Source organism: Scyliorhinus torazame, chromosome 7, assembly GCF_047496885.1.
Source record: "Scyliorhinus torazame isolate Kashiwa2021f chromosome 7, sScyTor2.1, whole genome shotgun sequence".
Lineage (NCBI taxonomy): Eukaryota > Metazoa > Chordata > Chondrichthyes > Carcharhiniformes > Scyliorhinidae > Scyliorhinus > Scyliorhinus torazame.
The window spans coordinates 187,267,866-187,290,996 of record NC_092713.1 but is presented as its reverse complement, the minus strand read 5'-3'; the positions used below and the strand labels follow the sequence as shown (position 1 = coordinate 187,290,996).

Here is a 23,131-nt window from a genome sequence, read left to right as displayed (position 1 = left end):
TTTTTGCATTAAACTCCATTTGCCACCTCTCAGCCCAGTGCTGCAGCTTATCTATGTCCCTCTGTAACTTGTAACATCCTTCCGCACTGTCCACAACTCCACCGACTTTAGTGTCATCTGCAAATTTACTCACCCATCCTTCTACGCCCTCCTCCAGGTCATTTATAAAAATGACAAACAGCAGTGGCCCCAAAACAGATCCTTGTGGTACACCATTAGTAACTGGACTCCAGTCTGAACATTTCCCATCAACCACCACCCTTCTTCCATCTAGCCAATTTCTGATCCAAACTGCTAAATCACCCCAGATCCCATGCCTCCATATTTTCTGCAGTAGCCTACCGTGGGGAACCTTATTAAACGCTTTACTGAAATCCATATACACCACATCAACTGCTTTACCCTCATCCACCAGTTTGGTCACCGTCTCAAAGAACTCAATAAGGTTTGTGAGGCACGACCTACCCTTCACAAAACCGTGTTGACTATCTCTAATCAAATTATTCCTTTCCAGATGATTATACATCCTATCTCTTATAAACCTTTCCAAGATTTTGCCCACAATAGAAGTAAGGCTCACTGGTCTATAGTTACCGGGGTTGTCTCTACTCCCCTTCTGAAACAAGGGGACATTTGCTATCCTCCAGTCTTCTGGCACTATTCCTGTAGACAAAGATGACTTAAAGATCAAAGCCATAGGTTCAACAATCTCCTCCCTAGCTTCCCAGAGAATCCTAGGATAAATCCCATCTGGCCCAGGGGACTTACCTATTTTCACACTTTCCAGAATTGCTAACACCTCCTCCTTATGAACCTCAAGCCCTTCTAGTCTAGTAGCCTGAATCTCAGTATTCTCCTCGACAACATAGTCTTTTTCCTGTATGAATACGGACGGAAAATATTCATTTAGCACCTCTCCTATCTCCTCGGACTCCAAGCACAACTTCCCACTACTGTCCTTGACTGTCCCTACTCTTACCCTAGTCATTCCTTTATTCCCGACATATCTATAGAAAGCTTTAGGGTTATCCTTGATCCTACCTGCCAAAGACTTCTCATGTCCCCTCCTGGCTCTTCTTAGCTGTCTCTTTAGGTCCTTCCTAGCCAACTTGTAACTCTCAAGCGCCCTAACTGAACCTGGCATGGATAGAGGATTGGTTAACTTGCAGAAGGCAAGAGAGGGGATAAAGGGGTCTTTTTCAGGATTTTTAAGGGAGCAGTGACTAGTGGTGTGCCTCAGAGATCAGTGTTGGGACCTCAACTTTTCACAATATACATTAATGATTTGAAAGAAGGAACTGGGGACACTGTTGCTAAGTTTGTAGATTATACAAAGGTATGCAGAGGGACAGGTTGTATTGAGGAAGCAGGGGGGGCTGCAGAAGGACTTGGATAGGCTCCAAGAGTGGGCAAATAAGTGGCAGATGGAATACAATGTGGAAAAATGTGAGGTTATGCACTTTTGTAGGAAGAATGGAGGCGTAGACTATTTTCTAAATGGGAAAAAGCTTCGGAAATCAGAAGCACAAAGGGACTTAGGAGTCCTAGCTCAAGATTCTCTTTTTTAAATAAAATTTAGAGTAGCCAATTATTTTTTCCAATTAAAGGGCAATTTAGCGTGGCCAAGGAGAGAGAAAATGCTGGAAAATCTCAGCAGGTCTGGCAGCATCTGTAGGGAGAGAAAAGAGCTAATGTTTTGAGTCCAATGACTCTTTGTCACACGGACAGTGACCCAGGGCCGGGATTCGAACCCAGGTCCTCAGCACCGTAGGCAGCAATGTTAACCACTGTATCACCGTACTGCCCTAGTTCAAGATTCTCTTAAGGTTAACAGGCAGGTTTAGTCAGCAGTTAGGAATGCAATGTTAGCATTCAAGTCGAGAAGACTAGAATACAAGAGCAGGGATGTACTTCTGAGGCAGTATAAGGCTCTGGACAAGGCCCCATTTGGAGTATTGTGAGTAGTTTTGGGCTCCATATCTAAGGAAGGATGTGCTGGCCTTGGAAAGGACCAGAGGAGGTTCACAAAAATGATCCCTGGAATTAAGACAGTGTCATATGAGGAGCGGTTGAGGACTCTGGGTCTGTACTCGTTGGAGTTTAGAGGTATATGGGGGGGATCGTATTGAAACTTACAGGATACTGAGAGGCCTAGATAGATGGAGAAGATGTTTTCACTAGTAGGAAAAACTAGAACCCGAGGGCACAGCTTCAGACTGAAGGGACAATCCTTTAAAACAGAGATGAGGAGCAATTTCTTCAGCCAGAGGGTGAATCTGTGGAACTCTTTGCCGCAGAAAGCTGTGGAGGCCCAATCATTGAATGTCTTTGAGACAGGCATAGATAGGTTCTTGATGAATAAGGGGATCAGGGGTTATGGGGAGAAGGCAGGAGAATGGGGATGAGAAACATATCAGGCATGATTGAATGGCAGAGCAGACTTGATGCGTCAATGGCCTAATTCTGCTCCTATGTCTTATGGTCTATTCTGTGCAAATACAAACAACACTGCAAAGCGTTGCCAGCACTGAGAAAAACAATGATAAAAAATTAATAAAGAACATTATGGTACACGTCAACTTAGCTGCATTAATATGACAACTAGGACACAATACAGGCCAGCTACTGAACTGAATGCAGTACGGAGAAGGATGAGGGGCGACTTGATAGAGGTTTACAAGATGATCAAGGGAATAGATAGAGTAGACAGTTAGAGACTTTTCCCCCGGGTGGAACAAACCATTACAAGGGGACATAAATTTAAGGTGAATGGTGGAAGATATAGGGGGGGATGTCAGAGCTAAGTTCTTTACCCAGAGAGTAGTGGGGGCATGGAATGCACTGCCTGTGGAAGTAGTAGAGTCGGAAACATTAGGGACCTTCAAGCAGCTATTGGATAGGTACATGGATTACGGTAGAATGATATAGTGTAGATTAATTTGTTCTTAAGGGCAGCACGGTAGCATTGTGGATAGCACAATTGATTCACAGCTCCAGGGTCCCAGGTTCGATTCCGGCTTGGGTCACTGTCTGTGCGAAGTCTGCACATCCTCCCCGTGTGTGCATGGGTGCTCTGGTTTCCTCCAGTCCAAAGATGTGCAGGTTAGGTGGATTGGCCATGATAAATTGCCCTTAGTGTCCAAAATTGCCCTTAATGTTGGGTGGAGGTGTTGACCTTGGGTAGGGTGCTCTTTCCGGGAGCCGGTGCAGACTTGATGGGCCGGGTGGCCTCCTCCTGCACTGTAAATTCTATGATAATCTATGATTAAACTAGGACAAAGGTTCGGCACAACATCGTGGGCCGAAGGGCCTGTTCTGTGCTGTATTTTTGTGCTGTTCTATCACTGAGATGAACAGCCTCCACAAATCTGCAATTAGCCTGCTATTCAAAAAAGGCTGCATAATTTATCACCAAAGGACAGCCTTAATCCCAAAGGTCTAGTAATGAAATTAGACTTGCAATTTGAACCCGTCAAGACGACTATAATTCTGGTCATTGAATGTAACTCAACAGCGGTATGAAACAATACCCAGCTTCAGCCAACTTCATAGCATCATACAACACCGGAGGAAGCCATGCAGCCCATCATACCTGCGCCAGCTCTTTCAAACAGCTCTCCAACAGCTCTTCTTTACCTATGACCCTGAAAATCCTCCTTTTTCAGCATCTGTTTTCCTTTTAAAGTTGAATCTGCTCCCATTATCCTTTTAGGCAGTGCATTCCAGATAATAATACATTTCTCCGCATTTTTGCTTTGGTTCTTTTGCCAATAGTCTTGAATTTGTGCTTTCTCATTACCAATCCCAGAGGGATTGAATTTAAGAGCCGTGAGGTGATGATGCAGCTGTACAAAACTTTGGTAAGGCCACATTTGGAGTACTGTGTACAGTTCTGGTCGCCTCATTTTAGGAAGGATGTGGAAGCTTTGGAAAAGGTGCAAAGGAGATTTACCAGGATGTTGCCTGGAATGGAGAGTAGGTCTTACGAGGAAAGGTTGAGGGTGCTAGGCCTTTTTTCATTAGAACGGAGAAGGATGAGGGGCGACTTGATAGAGGTTTATAAGATGATCAGGGGAATAGATAGAGTAGACAGTCAGAGACTTTTTCCCCGGGTGGAACAAACCATTACAAGGGGACATCAATTTAAGGTGAAAGGTGGAAGATATAGGAGGGATATCAGAGGTAGGTTCTTTACCCAGAGAGTAGTGGGGGCATGGAATGCACTGCCTGTGGAAGTAGTTGAGTCGGAAACATTAGGGACCTTCAAGCAGCTATTGGATAGGTACATGGATTACAGTAAAATGATAGTGTAGATTTATTTGTTCTCAAGGGCAGCACGGTAGCATTGTGGATAGCACAATTGCTTCACAGCTCCAGGGTCCCAGGTTCGATTCCGGCTTGGGTCACTGTCTGTGCGGAGTCTGCACGTCCTCCCAGTGTCTGCGTGGGTTTCCTCCGGGTGCTCCGGTTTCCTCCCACAGTCCAAAGATGTGCGGGTTAGGTGAATTGGCCAATGATAAATTGCCCTTAATGTCCAAATTGCCCTTGGTGTTGGGTGGAAGTGTTGAGTTTGGGTAGGGTGCTTTTTCCAAGAGCTGGTGCAGACTCAAAGGGCCGAATGGCCTCCTTCTGCACAGTAAATTCAATGATAATCTATGATTAATCTAGGACAAAGGTTCGGCACAACATCGTGGGCCGAAGGGCCTGTTCTGTGCTGTATTTTTCTATGTTCGAACACTCTAACCAATTGACAGAGTTTCTTATTTACATTATCAAAACTTCTAAGATTTTAAACACTTCTCTGCTCTCAGTAAACAACCCAAGTCTCTGCAAATAACTGAATTATTTAATCACTGGTGCCATTTGAGTATATCTCCGTTGCACCCCCCACCAAGGTCTTGATAAAATTCCTGCAGTGGCCTATCTAGTCTGCACAGACCGTCTGAATTCTGAACAAGCACCCTGCCTAGACCCACGTCCCCACCCCATCCCTGTAACCCGCCCTAAACTTTTAGACACCAAGGGGCAATTTAGGATGGCCAATCCATGGTTATAGGAATTTTAAGAGGAGAGTGCAACAGAGCATTCAATGATGTTCTTAGTGGGGTGACATTGTAACCAGTTGGCGAATGGTTGTTTCTGCTTCACCAACTTTAGTTGAGGAAAAATTATTTCCTTTTGCCAAAACCAACATTGCCCAGTATATTTATGGGTAACTTTATTTCTCCTGGAGGCTATTCTCAAATTGAGATGTGGAACCATGAACCTAGCAGGATGGGCCAGCCTCTTCACCTTCTGGTGAAGTAATTCACTCGATATTTCAAATGTCCAGACACACAGCTTCAATCCAAGTGCACACCATTCAACATTGCCCATTTGCCATTCTCCCTCCACTTGAGCGCTTCTGAACATAGTTTCTGCACCTTTCTATGCTGCTTGAGTTATCATTCCATAAATCTTGCGCTTGAAATACTTCTTTTGGTTTAAGAATTTAATTTGTTTTAATGTGCAATCTGGTCACAGCCTTCAGTGGACCAACTAGGGTAGCACAGTGGTTAGCACTGTTGCTTCACAGCGCCAGGGTCCCAGGTTCGATTCCCGGCTTTGGTCACTGCCTGTGCAGAGTCTGCACATTCTCCCTGTGTCTGCGTGGGATTCCTCCAGGTGCTCCGGTTTCCTCCCACAAGTCCCGAAAGACGTGCTATTAGGTGAATTGGATGTTCTGAATTCTCCCTCAGTGTACCCGAACAGGTGCCGGAGTGTGGCGACTTGGGGCTGTTCACAGTAACTTAATTGCAGTGTTAGTGTAAGACTACTTGTGACAATAAAGATTATTATTATTGCTCAATTAATTATTCTGCAGAAATTGTTTTAATCATAGGCTTGAAGAAATTTGATAAGGTTCCCCATGATAGGCTATTGCAGAAAATACAGAGGCATGCGATTGAGGGTGATTTCGCGGTTTGACACTAAAGTCGGTGGAGTTGTGGACAGTGCGGAAGGATGTTGCAGGTTACAGAGGGCCATAGATAAGCTGCAGCGCTGGGCTGAGAGGTGGCAAATGGAGTTTAATGCAGAAAAGTGTGAGGTGATTCATTTTGGAAGGAGTAACAGGAATACAGAGTACTGGACTAATAGTTAGATTCTTGGTAGTGTGGATGAGCAGAGAGATCTCGGTGTCCATGTACATAGATCCCTGGAAGTTGTCACCCAGGTTGATAGGGTTGTTAAGAAGGTGTACGGTGTGTTAGCTTTTATTGGTACAGGGATTGAGTTTTGGAGCCATGAGGTCATGTTGCAGTTGTACAAAACTCGGGTGCGGCCGCATTTGGAGTATTGCATGCAGTTCTGGTCGCCGCATTATAGAATGTGGAAGCATTGGAAAGGGTGCAGAGGAGATTTACCAGGATGTTGCCTGCTATGGAGGGAAGATCTTATGAGAGAAGGCTGAGGGACTTGAGGATGTTTTCGTTAGAGAGAAGGCTAAGAGGTGACTTAATAGAGGCATACAAGATGATCAGAGGATTAGATAGGGTGGACAGTGAGTGCCTTTCTCCTCGGATGGTGATGGCTCGCACGAGGGGACATAGCTTCAAATTGAGGGGAGATAGATATAAGACAGATGTCAGAGGTAGGTTCTTTACTCAGAGAGTAGTAAGGGCGTGGAATGCCCTGCCTGCAACAGTAGTGGACTCGCCAACATTAAGGGCATTTAAATGGTCATTGGATAAACATATGGATGATAATGGAATAGTGTAGATGGGCTTTAGATTGGTTTCACAGGTCGGCGCAACATCGAGGGCCGAAGGGTCTGTACTGTTCTATGTTCTAACCTGCAGCAGAATGGGCAGGCAAATTCAGCATTGACAAGAGTGAAGTATTGCAGGGGCGTCAGGGACCTGGGTTCGATTCCTGGCTTGGGTCACTGTCTGTGCGGAGTTTGCATATTCTCCCCGTATCTGCATGGCTTTTGCTCCGGTTTTCTCCCACATGTCCAGAAAGACGTGCTTGTTAGGTGATTTGGACATTCTGAATTCTCCCTCAGTGTACCCGAACAGGCACCTGAATGTGGCGATTAGGAGATTTTCACAGTAACTTCATTGCAGTGTTAATGTAAGCCTACTTGTGACACTGATAAAGATTATTAGATTTTGAAGAAAGGGATAGGGAGAACCATATGGACAAAATGGGGTGTGGGGGGAAAGGTACCTGTATGAAGCTCTGGTTAGACTACAGCTATATTACTGTGCTCAGTTCTGGTCAACACATTTTAGAAAGAACATGAGGGAACTGGAGAGGATGCAGAGAAGATTTACCAAAATAGTTCCAGTGAGAGGGATTTTAGTTACAAAGCAGGAGTTGCTCTCCTTGGAGCAAAGAATAGCGAGGGAACATTTGCTGCAGGTGTACAAGAATGACAGGTTTAGTTACACTGGACAAAGAAAAGCTACGCCCAGCAGTTAATAATACAAGGACAAGGCAGCACAGATTTAAGATTTTGGGCAAGAGATGCAGGGAGCAGGTGGCCTTCGGCCGACTGAAGATGGCACTATATAACAGCAGGGTGCGGTTCGGCATACTGTACCCAGCTAAATCGAGGGTGACCTACAACTCCGAAGACTTTAATTTTGAGATGGTGGAAGCGGCAGAGGCGTTTGTGAAGGTGGAACTAGGGGCAGAAGAGAGAAATGGGACTGAGGATTGGTCATGGACTGAGGGTACGGGGTGGTGGAGGTGTGTATGTAGCTCTATTTTTCACTGCATGATGTTATATGTGCTAAATGAGTTGAAGCTGCCTATTTGGACAAGGTGAGAATTGGGATTTTCTTTTACAATGATGGTTCTTTGGGGTTTGTATGTTTACACTGGGGTTGTGTGTTGAAGGAGATTTCTTTGATCTCCTGGGACCGGACAGGGGGGGAGGGGATTGGAGGGGGTGAGGCCTGGGCAGGGGCCTCCATACTGGCTAACTCAAGCTGGTCAGTGAACGGAAATGTGGTGGGGCCAACAGAGCCTGATAGAACAGGTTGCGATGGGCCTAGGAGGTGCGAAAAGTTGGGGGAGGGGACTGATACTGGGTGAGGTGTTTTCGAGAGGAAGTGAATGAGAGGATTCTGGAGGGAGGGAGGGGCTCGATAGTTAACAATGGGATGGGGACGGGGACAGGGGGGCCTAAGCCCAGAGTTATGAGGATGGTGGATAGCTGGGGAAATGGGGTGAGAGACCTCCGGTTAGGATAGTTACGTGGAATGTGAGGGGTTTGTTGGAGGGAGGTTTTTCAGTGTCATCTCGGGGGTCGTGCTCGTGCACTTGAAACCAGGGCCCCTAGAAGGCTTTTTCGGGCAGTCGGACTGGCTCGGGCGGCAGGCAGGTGCGGGGGCAGATGTTAGCCTTTGCCTCGCTGATTGCCCGGCGGCGGATTCTGTTGGAGTGGAGGTTAGCTTCTCCATCCTGTGACACAGCTTGGCGGAGAGGACCTACTTCAATTTCTTTGACTCTCGGGAAGGTGAAGTCTGAGCTGAAGGGGACGAAGGAAGGGTTTCACAATTCATGGGGGCTGTTTATTATGAACTACTGAACATTAAGGGTGTTTACGGATTGATTGTTAATTTGTGTTTTCTTTTTACCTGGAATGTACGGGTGGATGTTTTGGTCTGTATATTGAGCAGGGGACGGTTTGTGTGTGGGGGAGCGTTATTGTTTTTGTTCTTTGGTTGTTTATTGATGAAAATGTTGAGAATGAGGAGAATAAAAAGATTTATGAACAAAAAGGGGAAATGAAAGGACACTGGCAGGTAAAATAAAGGAAAATCCTAAGTTGTTTTACAAGTACATAAAGGGCAAAAGGCTAACTAGGGAAAGAGTAAGGCCCATTAAAGGCCACAGGTGTAATTTGAGTGTGGAGCTGGAGGACGTAGGTAGGGTTCGAAATGAATACTTTGTGTCAGTGCTCACTAGTGAGATGGGTATTTTGGGTATAGAAATCAGGAAGAAGGACTGTGATAAAGTTAAGGAAATTAATATAGAGGAGGGTTTGAGTGGTGTGGCAGGCTTAAAACTAGATAAATCTCCAGGGTTAGATGAAATGTATCCCAGGCTGTTGAGTGAGGCAAGGGAAGAAATAGCAAGGGCGTTGGCAATAATTTTCAGTTTCTCTTTGGCCATAGGAGAGGTGCCAGAGGACTGGAGGAGAGCTAATGTGGTACCATTATTCAAGAAGGGAGGAAGGGATAAACCAGGAAACTACAGGCCAGTCAGTCTAACCTCAGTAGTGGGGAAACTATTGGAAGCAATTCTGAGAGACCAAATTAATCTGCATTTGGAGAGGCAGGGATTAATCAAGAACAGTCAGCATGGTTTTGTTAAGGGGAAGTCATGTCTGACCCATTTGATTGAATTTTTCGAAGAGGTGACCAGGTGTGTAGATGAGGGCAAAGCATTTGACGTAGACTTCAGCAAGGCTTTTGATAAGGACCCACGTGGGACACGGATAGTGAACCTAAGAGCCCATGTGATCTAAGGAAATTTGACAAATTGAAACAGAAAATTGGTGGGGTGATAAACAGTGAGGACAGCCTTGTATTACAGGAGGACATAGACAGGCTGGTCAGATGGGCTGATCAGTGGCACATGGGATTCAATCTGGAAAAGCGTGAGGTGATGCATTTGGGCAGGACCAACAAGGCATGGCAATACATGATAAATGGCAGGACTCTGGGAGGCACCGAGGATCAGAGGGACCTTGGTGTGCATTTACACTGGTATTTACTTGCAATCCCAAGGCATACAAGGCCATGGGCCAAGTGCTGGAAAATGGGATTAGAATGGCGAGGTGGTTGTTTTCGACCAGTGCAGATGTAATGGACCTTCTCTGTGCTGTAGACCTCTACGACTGTATGATTATGACATTGGTTTGGTGTATTTAGTGTCTGGTTATTCTGTAAAGCCAAGAGTTTTGAATGCCAATTGTCTATTCACAAGTACCACACATTAAGGTCAATCCTGTCCTCACCCAACACCCACACAACATACACTTTTCATCACGAATCACTGGCTTATCAAATCCTGGGTGATATTTTTCTTCTCCCTACCACAGAAACGCATGTTAAAGTAAATAATTTATGCAGAATCATTCATTTTTTCAGGACATGCCAAAGTGTCCTGCAGCAAATTAAGTATATTTGAAGAATATTCATTGTTGCAAATGTAGATGCAGCAGCAAGGTCCCACGGGTAACAATGTGACACCGGCAAGATAATCTGTGTTGTTAGTAATGTTGAGGAATGCCTTTTTAAAACGGGTAAATAGGGTGATTTCGGGCTTTGTATGGGCAGGTAAAACCCCGCGAGTGAAGAAAGTGCTGCTGGAGCGTAGCCGCGGGGGGGGGGGGGGGGCCTGGGTTGGCACTGCCAAACATTTGTAACTACTACTGGGCGTCAGGACACTGATAACGGCACCTCTGCCGTTCTCGCCGGCACGGTGCTCCACAGGCCCGGTGGTGGTGGCAGCCCTGAGAGTCTGGGGGCCATGGAGGAAATATAGGAGAGCGGAGGGAGCACGGTCTGGGTCCCAATTTACAACAACTATCGGTTCATACCGGGAAGGCTGGATGGAGGGTTTCGGAGATGGCAGAGAGCAGGGATCAAGAGGATGGGAAATTCATTGACGGGAGCTTCCCCTGTTTGAAGGATTTGGAGGAGAAATTTGAACTGCCAGCAGGGAATGGGTTGAGGTATCTGCAGGTACTGGATTTTTTGAGAAGGCAGGTTCCGACCTTTCCGCTCCTGCCACCACCGGGAATACAGGATAGGGTAGTTTACAGAACAGAGGTGGGAGAGGGGAAGGTATCGGATATCTACAAAGTGCTTATGGAGTCGGAGGAAACTCAGATAGAGCAGCTAAAGGGCAAGTGGGAGAGATAAAGGCGGGTTGGTTGGTGGATGCCTTAGGCAAAGTTAACACATCCTCATCATGTGCCAGGCTCAGCCTGATACAATTTAAGGGAGTCCACCGGGCACACATGACGGTGGCCCGGATGAGCAAGTTTTTTGGGACAGAGGACAGGTGTGCGAGGTGCGCGCGGGAGCCAGCAAATCATGTCCACATGTTTTGGGCATGCCCGAAGCTTAGAGGATTTTGGCAAGGTTTCGTTGATGTAATATCCACGGTACATAAAACAAGGGTGGTGGCGATCTTTTGAGTGTCGGAAGAGCCGGGAATCCAGGGGGCGAGAGAGGCTGACATTTTGGCCTTTGTTTCCCGGGTAGCCCGGAGACGGATACTGTTAATTTGGAGACGGGTACTGTTAATGAAGCCCCCAAAATCAGAGACCTGGGTTAGCGACATGTCTGGGTTTCTCAGTCTGGAGAAAATAAAGTTCACCCTAAGAGGGTCAATGTTAGGGTTCGTCTGGAGGTGGCAGTCGTTGGTTGACTTTTTCAGGGAAAATTAAATGTCAGCAGAGGCAGAAATCTGGGTCTTGGGCTATTGTTTCTTTATTGGGTGAGTGAAGAACATGTCAGGGATGGAAATGTCTTACATACTATGTTCATATTGTTGTTATTGTTATTATTATAAAAACTATAAATACCCTAATAAACTGTTTTTTAAAAAAGGGGCTCTGCTGGGGGGTTTGAGAAAAGATGGGGGATGTTTGTGACCGTGTTTGAGGAGCTATTCGTCGCAGGGGGGTGGGGGTGGGGGTAATGGGGAGGGGGGGTGAAAAAGGGGAAAATCTGTACAGACTGTATAGTTAATTGTTGGGAAGTATGTTTCCCGGGGTGTTTACTTGCTGTAACCTGCTTTGATACAAGTTTGTAATAAAATAAAACATTTTTAAAAGTAGTGTTGAGGAATAAATATTAGTACAAGACCATAAGACATAGGAGCAGAAAGACGTCATTCGGTCCATTGAGTCTGCTCCGCCATTCAATGAGATCATGACTGATCTGCTATAATCCTCAACTCCACTTTCCTGCCTTATCCCCATAATCCTTGATTCCGTCACTGATTAAAATTCTGGCTATCTCAGCCTAGAACAAACTTAACAATCCAGCCTGCTACAGTAAAAAATTCCAGATGCACTACCATCAGAGAAGAAATTCCTCCTCATCGGTCTTAAATGGGTGGCCCCTTACTCTGAGATTATGCCCTCTGGTCCTAAACTATTCTTTCAACATCAATCATGTCAAGCCCTCCTGAGTATCCTGTGTCTCAATAAGGCTTCATTCTTCTAACTCCAATGTGTTCAGGTCCAACCTACTCAGCCTCTCCTCATCAGAAAATCCCTCCATATCCAGGATCAACCTTGTGAACCTTCTCTGGACTGCCTCCAATGCCAGTATATATTTTCTTCATTAAAGTGACCAAAACTGTTCATGGTGTACCAGGTGTGCTCTAACTGTGCGTTGTCTCGTTTTAGCAAGGCGTCCCTATTTATATACTCCATTCACCTGAAGAAGGAGCTGTGCTCCGAAAGCTAGTGATTCGAAACAAACCTGTTGGACTTTAACCTGGTGTTGTAAGACTTCTTATTTTAAAATAAAGGCCAAGATTCAATTTGCTTTCCCTATTACTTGCGGAACTTGCAGGCTAACTTTGTGATTTACACACGAGGAGCCCCAAATCCTTTCTGCTTTCTGCAGTCTTTATCCACGACCTGAGATTGCGCCTCCGTGCTCTCGATTCCCCAGCCAGCAGAAACAAACTCTCAGTATCTATAGACCCTTTGACAAAGGGTCACCTGGGCTCGAAACGTTAGCTCTTTTCTCTCATTACTGATGCTGCCACACTTGCTGAGATTTTCCAGCATTTTCTCTTTTGGTTTCAGATTCCAGCATCCGCAGTAATTTGCTTTTATCTCTCAGCATCGATCCTGCCAGGCCGCTTCAGAATTCTGAACATGTCAATTAGATCACCTCTGATTTTTTTTCTACACTCCAGAGAACATGGGCTCAATTTATTCAATCTCTCATCACAGAATAATCCTCTCATCCCAGGAACCAATCTACTGAACCTTTGCTGTAGCTCCTCCAGGGCAAAAAAATCCTTCTTGGACATGGAGCCCAAAACCGCATAACTATTCCAGGTGTGGTCTCACCAAAACTCAATACAACTACAACAAAACTTCCTTATTCTTATATCCCAATTGTCATGTGCAGATGCCTTTTGCCTTCCAGGCTTGCTGTACCTGGATGCTAACTTTTGTGTTCCTTGTACAAGTACACCCAAGTGTCTCTGAACATTAACATTTAAAAGTTTCACACTTTTAATATTGTTTTTCTATTCTTATTACCAAAGTAAATAATCTCACAACTTCCCCATATTAAACTGTCACCTTGTTGCCCACTCCTGCCTATATCTCTTTGTGTCTTCCTCACAGCTTACATTCCTATCAACTCTATATTATCAGCAAGTTTAGATACTTTACTCTCTACCTCTTTGACAAGGTTAAATTGTAAATAGCCGGGGGGAGCAGAGGGAGAGAGAGGGGGCAAAAATCCACAAGAAGACTGCGAGATGCAAGGGGCACAGAGGCAGGGGGATAAACCCGGTGTCTATGTATTTACATTGTGTACCTTGTGTTGCCCTATTATGTATTTTCTTTTCATGTACTAAATGATCTGTTTGAGCTGCTCGCAGAAAAATACTTTTCACTGTACCTCGGTACACGTGACAATAAACAAATCCAAATCCAAAGGCAAAAAGATTAGAGGGCGTAACAGAAAAATGTGAATCACAAGCCAGGGCCAACAACAGACAATGTAGCAGAGACTGACTGGCCAAATAAGGTCCATAGCCGCGCCGCCTAAGGGAAACGAAGCAGACAACTGTAAATATGTACAGGGGGGCATAGTCTGTTCGCACTTGGGTGAACTTGTTTAATTTTCTTCTTTTCTCCAAGCTTTCGGAGCCTGATGAAGGAGCAGTGCTCTGAAAGCTTGTGATTTCAAATAAACCTGTTGGACTTTAACCTGGTGTTGTGAAACACCTTACTCTTTTTTTTGTATAAACTAGAACCGCTCCGGATTAATTTTTGTTAAATACTACTCGCGTGCACAACACCTGTAACTTAACATTAAAACTAAAAATATGTAATATCAATCGAATTGTCAAATATAAAAGATATGAAAATCCAATAAAAACATTTTTAAAAAAATAAACTGTAAATTGCCACGGTCCCAGCACTGATCCTTGCGGCACGCCCACTAGTTACAACTTGAAATTGCTCTGTTTATCCTTATTCTCTGCTTCCTGTTTGTTAGTCAATCCAACATTCATACTAACATATTATCACCGACTTCATGAGCTCTTATATAACCATGAACTCCCCCATTCTTGTTCAAATACTGCAGGGGATCTTTTCTATCCACTTGAAGGTATAGACAAGGGACTCAGTTTAACATCTGGCGGGAGTACAAAACATGGAGCAAGAGAATGACCTGGAGTCAGTGGGCTCGGAACTGGGAAAGCTGAGTATGTGAGCAAAAATCAAGCCTTTAAGTTTTAGTGGTGGTGTAGGCAGAGAAATATACAGCTGGTGTGCACATTGGAATTTGAAACTCAAATCAAGCAGGCCACAAAGACTGCGGATAAAGCAGAAAAATGATGAAAGGATGGAGAAAAAAAAAAGGATTCAGGAACATGGGCAGCACGGTGGCACAGTGGTTAGCACTGCTGCCTCACAGCACCAGGGACCCAGGTTCAATTCCAGTCTTGGTAACTGTGTGGAGTTTTCACGTTCTCCGTGTCTGTGTGGGCTTCCTCCGGGTGCTCCAGTTCCCTCCCACAGTCCAAAGATGTGTGGGTTAGGTGGATTGGCCATGTTAAATTGTCCCTTAGTATCTAAGGATGTGCAGGTTGGATGGGGTTGCAGGGATAGGGAAGTGGAGTGGGGTGCTCTTTCAGAGGGTCGGTGCAGACCCGACGGCTGAATGGCCTCCTTCTGCACTGGAGGGATTCTATGATCTATGGACAGTAATTTAGACAATTGCAGTGGACAGAAATTTGGCATTATTTTCACATCAATGCAAGCAGAGGCTGAAATCCGGACCTATTGCTGTAAAGCTGGGGAAAAGGCTGAGATTCACATGACAATCGTCAAACCCACTTACAGCTCACTGCTCACTTGGCCTTGTGCTGCCATTGGGATGGAAAAAATGGAGATGGTCCTTTACAATCATTCCAGTGGAAATGCTCAGCTCCCTGGTGGTTTGTCAGTCACAGTACATACACCGTTCACAGGCAAGATTCTAGACTCGTCCGTTGCTCTATACAAGGTTAGGTGAGCTCAGTCAGAGCCACGTTTCGGACCCACTTCCTAGTATCTTGTCAAAATAGGGCACGAGCTGACATCCAAATATGGAGTTTGGGTAAATGCCTGCCCTCCCCACCTCACTGGATAGCCTCCCAAAACTCAGATGATTAGTGGCCGAGTGGTGACATTTCTGAAAGGTAACCATTGAACTGTACTCCTTAGGGCTGAGGGCAGAAAATTGGCACAACTTTTAAATAAAATGTCAATCGGATAACCTGCAGTAACTTTGCATGGCTTCTTGACAGCACCTCAAAACCTCCAAACTTTACCACCTAGAAATAAAGGTTACTTTCCAACCCACAACTTCCACCATGTAAAAACGCAAGGTCAGCAGGGACTCTGGAACACCACTACGTCCAGGATATCCTCCAAATAACACATCGTCCTGACATGGAGTTATAATTTCCGTCATTCCTTCATTGCCACTGCCTCAAAATGTTGGATCTTCCTATAGAACACCAGTGTGGGATCACCTTAACCACAACAGCAGTCAGTGGTTCAAGAAGAAATCTCAGAAACCACCTTCTCGAAGGCAACTAGGGGTGGGTAATAAATGCTGGCCTTGCCAATGATGCCCACATCACAAGAATGTAAAAAATAGATCCAGTGTTGCAGGGCTGGGTACATAAACATGGGTGTTTCCTTTTATTTGACAGTGCATAGCATCAACTGCTTCTGGACTGCAACCTGTCCATCAATGCAAATCAACCTGTTCCAGATGACTTCACAACAGCACACTACTTTACAACACACTTCTACTGTTGCATACACACAACAGAAGTGGCTTAGCACCAATACTCAAGGGGCAGCACAAAATCAGCATGGCAACATTGCTATTTCTAGAAAGAGGCACAGCAAATAACAGGCTAGTTTCGGTTTTGCACAACCAGCAAAAGTAACAATCAAGAGGTTTGTGGGGTCAAGGCCTGCTCCCAGATCTGAAATCTAGACTGATATTCCAGTGCAGTACTGAAGGAGTGAGATTTTAAACCAAAGTCCTGCGTTGGATGTAAAAGATTCCACTACATCCTTTGACAGTGGCAGGGGAGATCGTGCCAGTGTTTTAGCCAACATTTACCCTTCCAAAAAAGATTTCCTAGCAATTATCATACTGGCCTTTGTAGGGGCGTGCTGTAATCAAGTTGTTTGCTGTGTTTCCTATATTAGAACAGCAATGGCACTTCAAAAAATACTTCATTGGCTATGAAGTACTTTGGGGTGTCCTGAGGTATAGAAATATCAATTATTTCTTTAAAGGTAGGCTCAGGATTGTACCTGCAGTAAAGGAGAATTTCTGACACAATTTCATTTCTCCCTTGATTTTCTCCCAATGAACACGTTCTGAAGCCGAAGGGCTATCAGCCACACTGCAAGTTCAGCACCCACTTTCTATCCACTGGTAATTCCTTCATTCCCCGATATAAAATTAAAGACACAAATTGTGGATTTTGGATTAGTGGAAGCTTCAGCTTCTTCTATTTTTCAATCACGGGATAACAGAGGGTGCAATACCGTACCAGGGCTTAAACGGTCCTTTGTGTACCAGATAGCTAACCCGTCACCATGAAGATTCTTTTTTCCAGCCCCATGGACTTTGAACTGGACGTGGAGCTCCCAGTCTTTCAGGTAGCATGGCTGCAAAGACAGAGACAACACTGGTTGAAGTCTTAAAGAAATAGCAATCATATACAGAGCAAAGGGTGGTCAAAGTTCAAGAGATAAACATGCTCTCTAATGGTCAGCAATTATGGACAGAACAAATGAATTCTGAAAGTCTGGACCTAAAACGTTCGCTCAACCCGCTCTCGCAGGTGCTGCTCAAGCAACATTTTCTGTTTTCTAGCAGGTTTCCAACACCTGCAATTTCTTATTTTGTATAGGTTCCCTAGCATTAGGCTGAACCTAGGCAGTAAAAAGGAATGACACGCCAATGCATCTATTTCCAGTTTGCTCATGTCTTCCTTCTCAATCTGAACATTTGGATTCCTACTTGGGGTGGGATCACTATAAATAAAAGTCATGGCATCATCAACTTTCCCAGTACCTCTCCAAAGTGTCTATAGAGTAAATGAGCCAGGCCACTTGCCTGTTGGAAAGAATCACAGGAAAGAAGCCTAATTTTTATTTAAATTTAGAGTACCCAATGCATTTTTTCCAATTAAGGAGCAATTTAGCATGGCCAATCTACCTACCCTGCACATCTTTGGGTTGTGGGGACGAAACCCACAAAAACATGGGGAGAATGTGCAAACTCCAAACGGACAGTGACCCAGAGCCGGGATCAAACCTGGGACCTCAGCGCCGTGAGGCAGCAATGCTAACCACTGCGCCACCGTGCTGCCCCAAGCCTAATTTTTTTAATAGAATTTACAGTGCAGAAGGAGGCCATTTGGCCCATCGTGTCTGCACTGGCTCTTGGAAAGAGCATGCCACTTAAGCCCACACTTCCACCCTAACCTCGTAACCCAGCAACCCCATCTTACCTAAGGGCAATATATCATGGACAATCCACCAAAACTGCACATCTTTGGACTGTGGGAGGAAACCAGAGCACCTGGAGAAAACCCACGCAGACATGGGGAGAACGTGCAGACTCTGCACAGACAGTGACCCAAGCGGGAATGGAACCGGAGACCCTGGCAGTGTGAAGCCATTGTGCTAACCACTATGCTACCGTGCTGCTCATTTTGTCCATGTACACACATTTTTGAGCAATTATCAGAGGACTGTAATTAGGAGTGGGGAATAATTTTCCAGGTCCAGAACAGCAACAGCACAAGCAGCAGAAAGGTTGTTCTTTAATATATTTTGGACTGGATTTAGTTTGTGTTTGGTGCAGTGGAATCTACTTGTTCTCCTGATTAATTTCCACATTAAATTTTGCACGGCACCAGCTCAATTTAGACTATTGTAGGTTCAGGTCCCAATCCCAGGTGTGAACAGGTGAAAGAGGCTGATTCCTGTGCCATGCTGAGGGAGCGTTGTACTGTTGGAGGGTGCATCTATAGGACACTAGCAACCCACTGCTTACCCTAATGGCCTTTCAAAGAATCCATAGCACTACTCCCAGCAAGAAGCTGTGCTCCACTGGCTTCATGGTCAACATTCATCCCTCAGCCAGAACCACCAGCTATAAATTCCTACCCCTGATCTCTTCTGGGCTAAACAATTACTTTCAACAAGGAAAGATCTTACATAAAAAACCTTCTGTGAAACGCCATCAACTTTCTTACAAAATATTCTTGACCAGTTTGGAAACAAGGAATCAAAAGTATGTAAATGCAATGAATGATCCCTTTGTCAAACCAATTGCCTACTTTCCCCAGTCACTGGCTTTTGCTTCGGTAGGTTTCCTCAGAACCATCTTTAGCTGCTTAATTAATTACCATTCCCCTATCATAAGGTCAGAAGTGGGGATAGTTGCTGATGACTGCACAATGTTCAGCAACATCTGAAACTCCTCACTTACTGAAGCAGTAAGTGCTTCACTTACTCCTCACTTACATTTCCACATGCAGCAAGACTCAACAATATTCTGGGTTGACAAGAGGCAAATAACATTTACACCACACCAAGTGCCAAGCAATGACTATCTCCAATAAGGAGTCTTGAACACCAGGTTAAAGTCCAACAGGTTTGTTTCGAATCACTAGCTTTCGGAGCACTGCTCCTTCCTCGGGTGAATCTAGGAGGAAGGAGCAGTGCTCCGAAAGCTAGTGATTCAAAACAAACCGGTTGGACTTTAACCTGGTGTTTAAGACTTCTTACTGTGCTCACTCCAGTCCTACGCCGGCATCTCCACATCATATCTCCAATAAGAGAGAATCTAACCATTGCCTCATTATATTCTTTCCTTTTAACCTTTATTGTCACAAGTAGGCTTACATTAACACTGCAATTAAGTTACTATGAAAAGCCCCTAATCTCCACATTCTGGCACCTGTTCGGGTACATGGAGGGAGAATGCAGAATTTCCAAATCACCTAACAGCGTGTCTTTCGGGACTTGTGGGAGGAAACCAGAGCACCCGGAGGAAACCCACGCAGACACAGGGAGAACGTGCAGACTCCACACAGACAGTGAACTAAGCCAGGAATCGAACCTGGGAGCCTGGCACAGTGAAGCAACAGTGCTAACCACTATGCTGCCATGCCACCAATGGCATTACCATCATTGAATCTCCCATCAACATTGACCAGCCACAAATTATGTGGCTACAAAAGCAGGCCCGAGGCTGGATTTTCTCCAGTGAATGACTCGCCTCCTGACTCCTGAAATCGTTTCCAACATACATGTTATGGGCCAGGGTTTAGAGAACCCCAAAGTGTATCATGGAGTGCACCTGACCCACAACTTTTACTAGATTGTGGTATGGGGATCACATGGCCCACTCTACAGGTGTGGTACAGCAGAAATGGAAAAGTATTTTTTAAAGCAAAACAATGTTTATTCTATGAACTCAAGTTAACCTTTTTAAAACATACAGTGAACATCTTAGCAACCATCAATTCAAATACAACCCCCAAAAGAATACAACACTAAGTAATCCTTAATAACTTCCCAAACAACATCCAGAAGACAGAAGAAACACCTTTTAACAGAAGCACATTATGTTTACATTCACTACTGAGAACATTTATAATTCTGAATTCACCAAATGATCAAGTGATAATCTTTTCATAGCAGAGAGATCAACAGTACACCTGCTCTGTGTGGCTTCAGCTCCAGCACTGAAAATGAAACTAAAACACACCCTTCAGCCTGCTCAAAAACGAAAGTAAAAAGCTGACAGACAGCCCAGCTCCACCCACTCTCTGGCATCATTGCAGTAGTAAACACCCATTTCTTAAAGGTACCCTCACTACAGATATTTATATATACACCCATTTATAAACACCCATTTCTGAAAGGTACTCCCACATGACATACAGGAACACAAATCAGGAGTATAAATGTATACACTCCATTTGATGGATGAGTGCAGTTCCAACAGTACTCAAGAAACTCAACACCATCTAGGGCAAAACAGCGCATTTGATCAGCACCCGATTCACCACCTCAAATTCACCCCCTCAGGGCAGCACGGTGGCGCAGTGGTTAGCATTGTTGCCTCACGACACCTAGGTCCCAGTTTCGATCACCACCACCTTAAATTCACACCCTCAGGGCGGCACGGTGGTTAGCATTGTTGCCGCACGACGCCGAGGTCCCAGGTTCGATCACGGCCACGGGTCAGTGTGTGGAGTTTGCACATTCTCCCCAAGTCTCCATGGATCTCACCCCCACAACCCAAAAATGTGCAGGGTAGGTGGATTGGCCACGCTAAATTGTTCAATTGGAAAACAAAATTAAAGAAAATAAGAAATAAATTCACTCCCTCCAGCACCAACAATCAATGTGCAACATCTACAACATGTGCTGCAGTAACTCACCAAGAGTTCTTTGAAAGTACCTATAAAATCTGAAATCTTCATCACCTAGAACAAGGGCAGAACCCAGAAGGCACAGAGGGTACAAAATTCTTGAACTGCATTCAAGAGAACCTTTTCTTTACCCGACACGTAACAAGCCCAAAGAACGGGGTGTAAACCTAGATTTAGTCTTAGAAAATGAAGCTGGGCAAGTGAATGAAGTAGCAGTGGGGGGCCACTTTGAAGATAGCAACAATAATATAGTTAGTTTTAGCATCATTATGGAAAAGGACAAAGCCAGAACAGGGGTAAAGGTTCTAAATTGGGAGAAGACAAATTTCACCAAGGTGAGTTATCAAAACTGGATAAGCTATTAGAAGGAGACACTGTGTCACATCAGTGGGAAGCATTCAAAGGTGAGATTCTATGTGCACAGTGTGGACATGTCCTCCAAAATGAAAATGGGTGGTACTGGCAAATCTAGAATCCCCTGCTTATCCAGAAGCAGACAGACCAAGATAAAGCATAAAAAGAAAGCTTATGGCAATCACGAAATACGTAATACCTTCAAAAAACGGAGTAGAGAAAGTACAAGTCTGAAGTAACAATTGAAATTAGAAAGCAAAGAGAGGACAAGAAAACAATATTGGCAGGTAAAATCAAAGCAAATACTAAAATGTTTTACCAGCACATTTAGAACAAGAGAATAACTAAGGAAAGGGTAGACCCTATCAGAGATGCACATGGCAACTTGTGGGGTGATTCAGAAGATGTGGACAGGATTCTCAATAAGTACTTTGTCTCTGTCTTCACGAAGGAGGAGAATGAGGAGGAGTGTGAAATATCAGACACAATAACAACCACTGCCATGTAAAAGGACAAGAGCAGCAAATACCTGGGAACCCCACCACCTGGAGGTCCCGCTCCAAGTCACTCACCATCCTGACTTGGAACTATATCACCATTCCGTCCCTTTCGCTGGGTCAAAGCCCTGGAATTCCCTCCCCAACAGCACTGTAGGTGTACCTAAACCTCAGGAACTGCAGCGGTTCAAGGCGACAGTTCACCACAACCTTCTGAAGGGCAACTGGGGATGGGCAATAAATGCTGGCCTAGCCAGCGATGCCCACATCCCGTAAAATGAATTTTTACTGGAAGATGGATCTTGAAGATGGATAAATCACGAGCCAGGTGGATTGTATTCCAGGCTGTTAAAGAAGCCAGGGAGGAACCCATGGAGGCTCCGAGGATAATTTTCCAATCCTCAAGGTGCCAGAGGTCTGTGAATGTTGTACCATTATTTTAAAAGGGTGCGAGGCAAAGGCCAGAAAATTATCGGTCGGTCAATCTGACTGGTGGTGGGAAAATTATTTTAAACAATTCTGGGACACAGGATAAAATTTCACTTAGAAAGGCACAGATTGACTTCCGGGTGCGGCGATGACCAGCTAAGTCGCACGTTTCGGCACCTCCCGTTATAACGGACTTTTGGGCTCTTATCGGGAGCCCCAACGGCAATTTTCGAAGGCTAAACCCACTGTGAGGCGACATAAAAGGGAGTCCCCCCGGATGTGAATGGATAGAAGAGATAATAGTGACCAGATTGTGGAGGATCCTCTGGAGCAGCGGCAAAGAAGGGAAGTGAGAAGCAAGATGGCGGCGGAGGGCGGCCAGTTGGTATTCGCAGGTCAAGGAGACAGAGCCTGAGTGAGAGAGACACAGACCGAGTGAGAATTTGGTAATTTGGTGCAGTGAGGTAATTCGGTGAAGAGTGGGAGAAGGTGCTTTTTCCCTACTGTTTTGTTCTCTCTCTTTCTTCGGGCATAATTTCGGGAGCCGTTCGGAGGAGGAGGAGCAGTCTCTGTGAGTATAAAAACCGAACGGTAACTTCCGGTTTTCCAGTTTTCCCCCCAAAAGTGACGTCAGAGGGAAGCTGTGATCGGATTGGTTGATAGCAATTCTGCCCCAAATTTAAAACAAAAAACACAACTAAACTCATAAACTTAAATTAAACGAATTAATTAATTAGTGATGGCTGGTCAGGTGATGTGCTTGAGCTGCTTGATGTGGGAGCTGGCAGATCCCATTGCGAGCTGCAGTGACCACATCTGCAGTAAGTGTTGGCTGCTCGAAGAGCTCCGGCTCAGAGTTGATGAGCTGGAGTCTGAGCTTCAAACACTGAGGCACATCCGGGAGGGGGAGACTTACCTGGACACTGTGTTTCAGGAGGCAGTCACACCTGTCAGAGTAAGTAGTTTAAATCCTGCTAGTGGCCAGCGACAGCAGGGTGTGACTGCAAGTCAGGCAGGTAAAGGGAACCAGCAGTCAGGAACTCAGGAGCCTCAGCCCTTGACTCTATCCAACAGGTATGAGGCACTTGCTCCCTGTGTGGATGGCGAACAGG

General features: G+C 45.1%; 1 protein-coding gene across 1 annotated transcript in view; it reads right to left on the bottom strand.

The window, feature by feature from the left end:
* The window catches only part of lman2 (lectin, mannose-binding 2), a 92,897-nt gene that overhangs the window by 44,093 nt on the left and 25,673 nt on the right, over positions 1-23,131 (bottom strand). The window contains exon 3 of the mRNA XM_072511878.1: positions 16,834-16,951. Within this exon, the coding sequence (XP_072367979.1) occupies positions 16,834-16,951 (118 nt within the window). The remainder of the gene's footprint in view (positions 1-16,833; positions 16,952-23,131) is intronic.